A 12677-nucleotide genomic window follows, 5' to 3' on the forward strand; every position below is an offset into this window, starting at 1 on the left:
AGACTATATAATGAGATGTGTAATATCATCATTTGCCAAAAGAGGGCAGTGATGCCCTTTGCTAAGAAGGAGACGCGAGACTGGGCATTAAAACAAAAACAGAGAGCAAATGAAGCTCAAACCACAGCTCAGAAGGAAACAATCTGCTTTTAAATGGTCATAACCTTTGTTTTACTTGTGGTTAGAGATTAGATCCAAGTGGTTCACTGTAAAAAGGAGATGCAATTTGGAAAAAGACAACAAAATCCCTTTCACTCATTTGTGACACCACTTTTATTCTTCTGATTGACTGTACACGTGATCATTTCTACTGAATTGCTTTAAATACTTTTTTTAAATCTGTTCAAATTTATCTAGTAAAGTTTCAATTTTTCACACGCTTTATTGGATTGTATGGGTTTCCTTTGGCTAATTACCAGAAAAACTGTCCAACCAAAGAATGAGGCTTTAATGCTCCTTTTACATCTTCCACTGCAACCAAACCATATTTTTCTTCATGTAATGACCGCAGACCCCAATTTCACACCAGCACTTGACTTCCCAAATCCTGTCAGTCTAACAGGAAAACCCTGAAACATGACATCACACTTTCCAGAACCAACGACATGCCTCGTCTTCATCTTTGTGCAGTTTTTCTCCTTTCCCCTCTCCATCACAAATACACAGTTACTGTCACCGCCTGAAAACACTGAAGTGGACATGACGCTAATGAAAGAGAAGTTTATGTGCTTACAAATTCTCACTGGGCATCTGCTAACAAGGAGGAGAATCATGCTGTGTCACTCAGTGTTTAAGCCCGAGAGAATCAAAGGAGGATGACCAAGACAGAGAGGGAAAGAGATAATGGGGCATGATTTTAAAAGAAAAGTGTCAGTGATGGGGTGGGGGGGGGGCTCTCTGACCCAATAAAAAGGAAAGGTCTGAGAGAGGGAGAGAGGAAGGAAAGGAGAGAAGAAGCCAGAGAGAGACGTAGTAGCTCTCGACAGAACAGATGTCATGCAGCAGTTTCTAGCTGTAGATAGACGGCGAACCAAGTGACATATCACCACAGCAGCTCCACTGCAGTGATCTGTTGTCGAGGCACGCACTCGCTGCCTATCCCACAGCACATTACGATCACATTCTGATCCCTGAAATAACAATCTAATAGAAAACTAATTCCCACTGAAGGATATAATTATTCATCACGAGCTACACAATCAAGGTTGTGATCACGACCAAGTGCTGTGATAGATAGCTTCCGGATGAACTGCTTACTGTCTGTCTGACAGCCATCTCTACTGGAAACTGTCATCTACATCTGTCAGTTCAACCACAACAAGAGGATCCCTAAAAAAACAAAGAAAAACTCATTATGCCTTCTTCTCTTCTGTCCAGGTCTATTTGCCTAATCAGGATTATACTGTCCCAGCCACTGTTGAGCAGTGTACACATCTCTCAGTCTCCATGCGTTTGCATGGGGATTCAGATGTTCTGTGAAGTTGCTCCACATGTAACATTACCCCCGGAGGATACTTCCTATCTAGAAAAGAAACAACCAATCAAAAAGCTCTGTCTATGTCATACATGTGCCAGCTTACATGCTGTCAAGTCAGTTTATTTTTAGAGTGTTGCGCAGCAGTTTGAAGATTTGACACATCAGAGGGAACCAGCGCTAAAAAATATGAATCTGTACTGTAAGCATGCATATTAACAGCACGAGCACAGCATAGCATTATCTGGTCTTTACATGATCGTTAAAGCTGACGCTTCAAACACCATGTAGCCGACGGTTATGGGACAAAAGATATGTAGATGTGGCCTCTTTCTGCTACTAAAAAAACAACAATAAAATATCTAAAAACTCATGAAAAAAAGGCTTAATTTAGATTCTTGCACTGAATATTCGTAGAGCTGTTTGGTGACTGCTTCGATGTAATGTGTAGCTACATTTCTAGGAGGTGCACATTAGTTTATGATGTATATTAAAGCGCAGGGTTTCAGACCAGTTTGTGCATCTATTACGTAGATTTAATGCAGATGCATAAATGCACTATTTCACAGCCACCATGCGGATGCAGGCAGAAATGAGAATATGGGAAGACGAGCTCATTCGTTTTATCGAGCTTCTTTGCTCTGCAACTAGGAAAGAAAAAAAAAAGACATCTTTAACAAACCAGCCGTCTGCGCACATCAGATGACATTTTTTACAGCATGAATCTTCGGAAAAAAACGCGTCTCTCTTTTTTCCTTGTAAAAACTGAGCAGAACATCAGCAGCGTAAGTGTGGAAAGAGAGCGACATCGGGCGGAGCACGCCGACGCAGAGGACGCCGATTAAATATTGACCATCTCCTGGAGGTGCCTCGCTGACAGCGCGCAAGCACTGACGTGAGTTTACAAAAGGTCTGTGTTTATATTTAGAGTAAATGCTTAGAGGGCCACACTGCGTCTGTGTGTGCATGTGTGTGTGTGGTTTTTTATCTTGTACAAAAAATTCGGGACACGTTTGTTTATTAACAGGCTGAAGGGTCTAGATGACTGTGTACATTTAGCTCCACTCACATCAGGAGCATTTTTCCCCCCAAGGAAAACAGAGCCGAGTGAGCGACATCGTTTGCATTTTAATTAAGCAGTTTGTGTTTGTGTCGCCCCCCACTCATGTGGCCAGGCCAGGACCTCTGGGGGGCACCTGTTTTGCTATGCTCCTGCATGCCTCCAGTGACTAAAAACACAGGCTGCTCACAAGCAGATTTCAGGTCAGATCATAATTGAGCACTCTGACCTGTTTCCTTTTGTTCTCGCGTCCTCTCATTATGGCATAACAGCAGAAGAAAGGAAAAACATTACGACAGCTGAACTGAAATAAACTTAAATGTAAACCACTCACATCAACACTGTGACATGTATGTACAGACTGGAGTCTGTAAATTCAACAAGGAACTGAAAAAAATCAAATCAAGTCTGTCGCATGCTCCATCCATAGCGAGGCACAATATAATGAGCCTCATTGATTGTGCTGCTTTCATGAATCCATGATAAAAATTTCATGATTGTGGTATGGCGGCATGGAGATGGAAATGGGCGCCTGGAGGGACAGATGGGCACGTGTGTATGTATGTTCAAAAGCAAACAAGACCAGGAGAATGAGAAAGCATGTGAAGCTGTGTGTGTGCGTGCGTGTGAGGAAAGGGTGCGGTAATGACCTCCCGGTGAGTGAGGGAGGAGCCTTTTTGCTCGCTCCCTCCCACTCTCAATTTATGAATAATTAACTTGGAATCTGCCAGTCAGAGCGGACTGGTTGCTCATTACAAGGCATTATGTACGGCACTGTCACGCAAGCTATCAATCAAGAGGCATCCACTCATGTGCATCAAGCCATCTCCAGGGATGAGAGAGACAGCGGGGCGGGGGTGGGGGCGGCTGTGATCAACTGTGTTAGCGTTAGGGGAATTGCTCTCAACTAGACAACCCTGGTATGACCATATAAGGACATGGGCTCTGCTTTAGGCTGCAGATTGGTGCATCTGGTAGACCCCTATGGTAGCAACTTCAAGGTCATTTAGAGGGTGTACCGAACAAGCACTATGTGAGTTTTGACTTAATTTAATGTAATTTCATTTCATTTTAACAGATTCAAGTCAAAGATGTGTCCTTAATGTTACAGTTTATTAAAGTCATAGTTACAATTTCGAGACAACAGAATATACCACACCTCCTATGAGCTGCTCAAGGCAATAATTGGACCAAAGAATGACATCAGCTCAGACCTCAGCGTGACTTTTAAACCTCTGTAACACTCACCTCTCCTTTCTTGAAAGTCTGGCGACGGGACGTCGTCTCCTCATTGATGCTAGACAGAAAGTTCTGGGAGATCCGCAAGGCGTCCTGCAGAAGGGGGTGGTCCGGGTGGCTGATGGGTGTGTGTTTGAGCAAGTCCTAGCAGTACAAGGAGAAACATTGAGATGCAGAAGCATATTTTCAACTTATAAAGTTACAGTATAGCAAATCTTACTTATTACGAGTTAACTATAATCCTCTTTTCCTTTTAAGTGTTACACACACAGTCCAGGAAATGTATGGATGAGTCACACAGCTTTATGGCTCAATGTTTCTACAATAAGATTTCACAGATTCAATAAACTATAGACCCATAGAACCGTTCAGTACAATAAAACAGCTGAAAAAAAAAAAGACGGGCTGTCAGGTTTAAAAAAAAAAAAAAAATTATAAGCAATTATGCTAACCAATGACAAATGAAACACAGGCTGTTCTTTGATCACCCAACGCATTCTTTCATGGTTTAATTTGTGAGAAAACATCACAATTCCCAAAATACAGTAGAACACAGTTATTAATGAGCATCGCTGGGCCTGCACGTTCTCTATTACTTACATGAAGTACCAAAGTGCTGCGTGTCACTCTGTCCACTGGTTTATAAAGCAAAGCTATAAACGAAAAAAGAGCAGATAACAGACAGATTTTTTACTGAGCCCATTTGCAACATATAGACAATAAAAATGTTTACACAGAAGGGGTGTAAAGTGTGGCACGAGCTGACCTTCTAGTGAGTTCTTGCCTGTCTCCTTACAGTCCTTGGGGCTCCTCACCTTCAGGTTCTGTTTGGGTACAAAACAAAGGTGCAAACAGTGGCTTAAAAATGTATAAAAAGACCTTTAAAAGTCTCTTCAGTGACAAAACACGATGAAGTTACTATCTTTTCATTCTTTAGCTTTAAGGTCATCTACTTCCAAATACCAGCCTCCACTCTTGACTACTGGTCCTCAGAAAACACAGACATGTGCTGATGGTGTGGCAGAAACTAACGCATGCTTGACAAAAAAGAGAAAGAAATGGCATGAGAACTAGTTTAACTCACAACTGCAGTTTTCTTCCACATAATAAAAGATCATTATTTAGGATCAATATATTTTTTTCTGTTTAATTCATACATAGCAGTTTAAAAAACACTTCTCCTCAAATCCCCCTCAAAAAATCTAAATCCTTGGCTGCCGTTCAAACAGAAATATCCCAAAATGTATGACGAGAGCTGCGATGTTGCTGGAGCTTGCACATTTCCTATCTATGTTGGACGGCCTCAGTACAACACTCTACTGGGAGACGAAGTTTAAACCGGATTTTATATCAGCTTTCAAAGCTAGATTTGAGGCCAGAGTATAATATCTTCTCAGCCCATGAAGCGTTTGGAAACTCAAGTTTCGATAAAAATACTCCAATTTATGAGACAGTTTCTACACCCTGTGCAGGAGAGCTCCTATTTTACAGGTGCTCTAATTGCAGATGAAGCCAAATAGAGGCCTTCACCAAAGAAAACTGCAGAAAACACCATCCGCTATCCTCAAACAATATTAAACGCATGGGCACACATCACATCTTGCCTCTGGCTGCATTTGCACAGAAATATTCAGCAGAGCATTAAAATTTAAATGCAAGGGAATTATAAAAGCTGTTTGGGTGAACGATGGCAGTGTGTTTTGCAAGTGCATTTAATCGGGGACAAAAATGTTAAGCAGTGACTAAACTGACTCTTTCAGAGTCTACAATACCTCTTAGGCAATGTTCATTGACTGAACACACTAATTGAACACAGCTGACGGTTAGTCATCATTTTCATTCTGTGTTGTCTCCAGCTGCACAAGCAGCTAGGTGCATTTTTGCTCTTCTTGTATAAATAGGTACAGAGCTAAGGAAAGTTTATGTTAACATCATGTAGAAATAATAGTAATTACCCCAACCCCAGCAGAGCTTTACCATCACAAACTGCTCTGTGGCTCGAGTCATGACAACAAAAATGCGATGCAGCATCAATTCATACTGCGTTCAGTTAATTTTATCACTTTGGTCTGTGATTGGATTAGTGAGCTAATGTTTTTCATCATCAGATGCTGTTATAACACCACATTAGTTGCATAAAATAAAAAGGTTAACCTAACAAAAATAAATCATGTGATGTTGCTGAATGTTATTATTCCAAAATTTTGCCTTAACCCAAATTTCTTCATATTTTCTCAATTTCAAGTTATTTTCACAGCAGGTTGAGTAAGTTCAAATCTGGAGATACTAGCCCGACATTTTGACTGCCTTTTCAGTGCTTCCAAGCTTTCATACTATTCTGAAGTGCAAAAGGAGAAGACTTCTTAAAAGGAGAACAGACACATTTTTATAGAGCTTTATGATCCTTGTAAAGCATTGCGTAGCACATCAAGGGGAAAAAAGCACAAGCTGTGACCCTCAGTTTGCTGGTAAATAGGAATCAAGTGACTTAACTGTTCTTTTTACTCGCTTTCTTACCTCAGAAATTTCAGCAAACTGCGTGTTCGCCTGGCAGCACTTCTCCGCCGTCTCCACAGCCAGCTCATAGTTGTCCACAAATGCCCGGTAAACCCCTAACTGGCTGGCCTGAGAGAGAGAGCAGGAAAAAAACTTTAATTCGCAGATCAGACATACTTAAACTTATATACAGTGCAGTTTCGCAATGCAGTGACAGTGAGCTTGAACAACTTTTAAAAAGCTTCTATGTTGGAGGATTAAATAAGGGCAAACTATCTTTCCTGAGCTTTCAGACTTTAAGTTAGAAATTCAGACACACAAAATTACCCGAAAGTCTTCTGTAGTGCCTTCCAGACAGTGCAGTTATACTTGTCTGCACTGCTATTGTAATGCCCACAGGTTAAGTAATGAGTAAGTGGGAAAAGAAATTCTAAAATTGCAGCACAGATGTCCGAAACACTGGACAAATGTGTACAAAGTGCATTTGAACTGTAACACAGAGTCTGTTCAGCTGTGTGTCCCAGGGACTGTACATGAGCGGCAGACAACTGAACAAAACAACCGGCGAGAGACAGATCACAGCTACAGCGTGTAACCATGGTGGTCTCTGCGGCACATTGCCATAGCAACCAGCGAGCCCCGCACTGAGCTTGGGTGAGTAATTAATGATTGGTGTAACAGAGGCTATGAAAGCACATTTAGTGAGCTGTGTGACTGAATAAAACTCCATCGAACGTTGCCTGCCAGCGCTGCAATCCATCTCTGCCGCGAACAAAAGGACAATCAATTCTCCAGAACAAAAGCCGATGGATGCGGACGGAGTACAGTGGAGATTTGTGCCTCGAGAGTGACGCAGACTCTCACACACCTCTAAAATGATTAGCATGTACGTAAGCATGTCTTACCTGAGTGCACTGAGCAGAAATGAATGCATTTAAAGCATGAAACACCTAGCACTTTGTTGCACTTGAGACCTTTTTAGCCTGTGTGAAGCTTCAGACGTTTGGTTTAGACTACACATCATTTGCATCACTTGCAATCATAATATAGTACTTTTTGGGATTACACTTGAAGAAAAAGCCATTTGATTTTTAGTAAGATTGTGAAAAAAAAAAAAAAGACAATAGTGTTTTAAGAACTTCATCTGAAAGTAAAGAAGGTGAAGAACAGACGCAAGGCATATTTACATGATCACAGCTGAGGCACATCACATCAACAATCTATGGACTGTCTCCAAGGCTTTCAATCTCACACTCGTTTTCAGATTTTATTAAAGTCTAATTCACTTCCTCTAGAACTTCAAATGGCTCTGTGCACCACAAGTTTGTTCGTGTGTCACCAGTCACACCAGATTTGATTACCTGGTCTGAGCCCGTCTGAAAAAGGGCTCAGAAAAAGACAAAAACATGAACACAATTACAGTTTCTGTGATTACATCTTTTAGTTTTGGCTGACCAGATGATGTCTCCAGTATCAGGTGTATAATGATGTGGCTAATAGTAGTTTTTGTTCTCTTTAATTTTACAAAAAAAAATTATGTTTTTAATGCACAGTACTGTGCAAAACTGTCAAGATACCCTTAATTTCTCTATATTTTGCCTCCAAAGAACCAGATTTTTCTATTTTGAAAGTTCCTCAGGCTTTCCAAAAGTCTTTTCTTTGGACATTGGCCGTGTTTTCACTCATTTTCACTTCAATCCTTCTAACTGACCATTTTTAGAGGAAGTTTTGTTTTTGGTTTTTTTTTTTGGTTTTTTTTTTTTTTTGGGGGGGGGTGACCACTAATCAAGCATAAAAAGACACCACCAACTCAACTATCCACAAATATCTAGCAGCCTGTCGCCAAAACACATAATTTCTACAAAATCTAAAAACAACACATGATGGCAGGCATGAAATGGTATTTTAGCACTAACAAGTTGATTCCCAAAGACCTAAAAAGTCAGCATTCGCATGGTGTGCAGAGTGACATTTAAAATCTGAGGAAACTGAACAAGCAGAGGACAGAAGAAGTGGCAGGCCTGACAGAGTCCTGTCACAGGACCTGAGAGATGCATATAGCCCTTCAGTTCACCCATCTAATATTTGCCAAAGCCTCATCAGCATCAGTGCAAGAGTGACTTTCAAGAAATCATTCTTAATGAAGAAAACAGAGAGAAAAGGCTGAGCTACCTCAAATTACAAAAGAAATGGAGCAAAACTCGTTGGTGACAGGAGTGATGAATCCAAATTTTACATTTTTGCTTCAAATCATCATCATTTTGTCATGATAGAGGTAAAACAATGAGTGTTCACAGCCATCTGTAAAACACAGCGGAGGGTCTGTTGTGGTTTGGGACTGCTTTTCAGCCAGCGGGGTTGGGAATTTTGTTAAAATCGATGGAATTATGAATCGATGGAAATATGAAAAAGGTATCAAATCTTGATGGTACTGGAAAGTGTCTGATTGGCAGCAGCTTCATTTTTCAGCATGAAAACGATCCTAAAAACAACGACAATGTCTATGTATACATAAAACATACATTTATTTCCATGTGTGTTTGGACCTTTCAGTAAACTGGTGCACCTATTTTCCAGTCTCCAAGCAAAATATAAAGAAATATGGGGAAGGTCAAAGATTTTGCACGATCCCAATGTTTTACATGGCAAACAAGCGAGACTCCGTTTAATTTAAAGAGAATACAGGCTTTACAAGCCTCGGCATGAGGCCTGACTCTGAGCAAGGCCAGGTGATTTGTGACTGCTTTTACTTTTTAAATATAAATATATATGAGGCTTCATGTATTTTGTTGACCTAGATGTTCTTCCACTTTTCCACAATCCTTACTTAATTCAATTATTAACCTAAAACATCTCAAACTGAGCCTATTCTTCCTTTTAAATCTTTTTTTTAAATTCATGGGGTGTGAGAGCTTATTACGTCAGGAATGCAGTCACAAGTTTTCTAAACATTGTTTACACTTGTTCAAGAGTGACAGATCTCGCTTTGTGTGTCCAAAACTATTTACAGCTCTGAGGCAACATGCTACGTGCCACCTGACTGGAATTTGCACCCTATTAACTGTGTTTTTAAATCAGGTTCTCACAGATGCATTTTTAGGCAACAAAACTGTCTCAAAATGTGTTTCACATTCACGCACAGAAAGAAACAGCAAAGAGGAAGGTGAGGAGTAAAGTAGCTTTCATAGTCCTGCAATCCCCAGTCCTGCCCTGGGCCACACAATCTGCGACACAGCGGAAGCCATTCAGAGCGTGACAGTTTGACTGTGTCTGCCAGCCACTTCCACACACAACAGCACTGAGGCTTACCAAATGCAGCTACAGTATCATAGCAGAAAATGCCTTTGGGTGATGAAAAGAACTGCTTAGGTGTCTGGATTTTTCACTTCCGGATTTGTCCCTTTGTGACAGTATGTGTGTAATCCACAGTGGAAAACAACATTAAGAAAACAGCTTCATGACAGACTATGGTCATTCTATGAGGAAGCTGAATTTGCCCTCAGTTAGTTAAGCCTTCTGACACATATGAGAAAGACAAAATTAAAAAAAATCAGTGTGGTCTATGTCGACATAATAATACAAGAACAGACAGAATGAAAAAACTTTAATTCTGTTTTAAGTTTAATGAAAGAATCTAGTCCTATGGTGCTACCTCAGTGCTTTGAGTGCCAACACCAGTACACTGACATGCTCACAATGAAACCACCAATATGCCACAATATTTCAGTTTATCAAGTTAGCAGGCAACACTTGCTCATCAGATCTAAACACAAAGCGAACTGAGGCTTGCAGTGAACCAAAGTGAACCAGAGATTTTGATTTGATGGTGGCACAGAAGTTATTATACTTTTTCACACAGTGCATGCATTTGTAAAACGATTCAATTTTTGTTCTGTTTTTTCTTCATTATTTTTTCTAGGCTTCACTTAATGTCTTTGAAGTCGCTGCTTTTCAGCAATTGCTAATTGATTAAAGTCAAAATAAGTCTTGAGGTAGAAATTATGCTCCTCACTAAAGATTAATAACAATTATGACTTTTTATCAACGGGGCTGATATACTGGTCGGTAATAGCCATTTGCTGATATATCATTATCAGCATTAATAATGACCAACAAATAAAAATTAACAAAATTTAAAAAATTGCCAGGAGAAACACCCTTCAATCATGTTATGAGCGTTGTTGCAGTTCTTTGCCCACCAGAGGGCACTATACAACTTCCCTATTGACGCACAGGTTTGGAACACAATACAGCCAGCTGGTGGCTGGAAGGTGGAGCTTAAACAAGTAATTTCCTGTGACAATAAAATTATATTTCTAAATTGCACTGTCATACTGTCTTAGTGAGGACTCGTAAATAACTACACGTAACAATCCATCCATCCATCCATCCATCCATCCATCCATCTTCATCCGCTTTGTCCGGGGCCGGGTCGCGGGGGCAGCAGCCTAAGCAAAGAGGCCCAGACCTCCCTCTCCCCAGCCACCTCCTCCAGCTTATCCGGGGGAATACCAAGGCGTTCCCAGGCCAGCCGAGAGATATAATCTCTCCAGCGTGTCCTGGGTCTGCCCCGGGGCCTCCTCCCGGTGGGACATGCCTGGAACACCTCACCCAGGAGGCGCCCAGGGGGCATCCTTGTCAGATGCCCGAACCACCTCAGCTGGCTCCTTTCGATGTGGAGCAGCAGCTGCTCTACTCTGAGCCCCTCCTGGATGGCCGAACTTCTCACCCTATCTCTAAGGGAGAGGCCAGCCACCCTTCGGAGGAAGCTCATTTCTGCCGCTTGTATCCGCGATCTCGTTCTTTCGGTCACTACCCACAGCTCGTGGCCATAGGTGAGGGTAGGGACGTAGATCGACCGGTAAATTGAGAGCTTCGCTTTTACACTCAGCTCCCTCTTCACCACGACGGACCGGTGCAGCGTCCGCATTACTGCAGCTGCAGCCCCAATCCGTCTGTCGATCTCCGGCTCCCTTCTCCCATCACTCGCGAACAAGACCCCGAGATACTTGAACTCCTCCACTTGTGGCAGGAACTCATCCCCGACCCGGAGTGGGCACTCCACCCTTTTCCGGCTGAGAACCATGGCCTCAGATTTGGAGGTGCTGATCCTCATTCCTGCTGCTTCACACTCGGCTGCGAACCGTTCCAGTGCGAGCTGGAGGCCTTCACCCGATGAAGCCAACAGAACCACATCATCTGCAAAAATCAGAGATGAGATTCTGAGGCCACCAAAGCGAAAGCCCTCCGCCACTTGGCTGCGCCTAGAAATCCTGTCCATAAAAATTATGAACAGAACCGGAGACAAAGGGCAGCCCTGGCGAAGCCCATCACCCACCGGGAACGAGTCCGACTTATTGCCGGCAATGCGAACCAAGCTCTTGCAACGGTTGTATAGGGATCGAATGGCCCGTAGCAATGGGCCAGACACCCCATATTCCCGCAACACCTCCCACAGGACACCCCGAGGGACACGGTCGAATGCCTTCTCCAAGTCCACAAAACACATGTAGACTGGTTGGGCAAACTCCCATGCACCCTCAAGTATCCTGGAGAGGATAAAGAGCTGGTCCAGTGTTCCGCGACCAGGACGAAAACCGCATTGTTCCTCCTGTATCCGAGGTTCGACTAACGGACGAACTCTCCTTTCCAGCACCCTGGCATAGACTTTCCCAGGGAGGCTGAGGAGTGTGATCCCCCTGTAGTTGGAACACACCCTCCGGTCCCCTTTCTTAAAGATGGGGACCACCACCCCGGTCTGCCAGTCCACAGGTACTGCCCCTGATCTCCACGCAACATTGCAGAGGCGTGTCAACCAGGACAGCCCTACAATGTCCAGAGCCTTCAGGAACTCGGGGCGGACCTCATCAACACCAGGGGCTCTGCCACCAAGGAGTTGTTTAACTGCCTCAGTGACCTCGCCCCCGGAAATTGGCGGGTCATTCCCCTCATCCCCAGACTCTGCTTCCTCCTCGGAAGACGTGTCAGTGGGATTAAGGAGGTCCTCGAAGTATTCCTTCCACCGCCTGACAATTTTCTCAGTCGACGTCAGCAGCGCTCCGCCAGCACTATACACAGTGCAGGTAGAGCACCGCTTTCCCCTCCTGAGACGTCTGACGGTTTGCCAGAATCTCTTCGAGGCAGTCCGAAAGTCTTTTTCCATGGCCTCTCCGAACTCCTCCCACACCCGAGTTTTTGCTTCAGCCACTGCCCGAGCCGCATTCCGCTTGGCCTGTCGATACCTGTCGGCTGCCTCCGGAGTCCCACAGGCTAACCAAGCCCGATAGGACTCCTTCTTCAGCCTGGTGGCTCCCTTCACCTCTGGTGTCCACCATTTGGTTCGGGGATTACCACCACGGCAGGCACCCACCACCTTGCGGCCGCAGCTCAATGCAGCAGCTTCGGCAA

The 12677-nt window shown here is 43.2% G+C and overlaps 1 protein-coding gene across 1 annotated transcript in view; it reads right to left on the reverse strand.

Annotated features, from left to right (window-relative positions):
• Positions 1-12677, reverse strand: part of bcr (BCR activator of RhoGEF and GTPase) — a 94876-nt gene that overhangs the window by 15857 nt on the left and 66342 nt on the right. Inside the window, exons 5-8 of the mRNA XM_085413730.1 lie at positions 6291-6398; positions 4540-4597; positions 4374-4426; positions 3783-3917 (exon numbers count right to left, since the gene is read on the reverse strand). Of these exons, the coding sequence (XP_085269856.1) occupies positions 3783-3917; positions 4374-4426; positions 4540-4597; positions 6291-6398 (354 nt within the window). The remainder of the gene's footprint in view (positions 1-3782; positions 3918-4373; positions 4427-4539; positions 4598-6290; positions 6399-12677) is intronic.

Source organism: Rhamphochromis longiceps, linkage group LG7 (genome assembly GCF_057381845.1).
Source record: "Rhamphochromis longiceps isolate RC_006_pf linkage group LG7, R_longiceps_female_GT1.1, whole genome shotgun sequence".
Taxonomy (NCBI): domain Eukaryota; kingdom Metazoa; phylum Chordata; class Actinopteri; order Cichliformes; family Cichlidae; genus Rhamphochromis; species Rhamphochromis longiceps.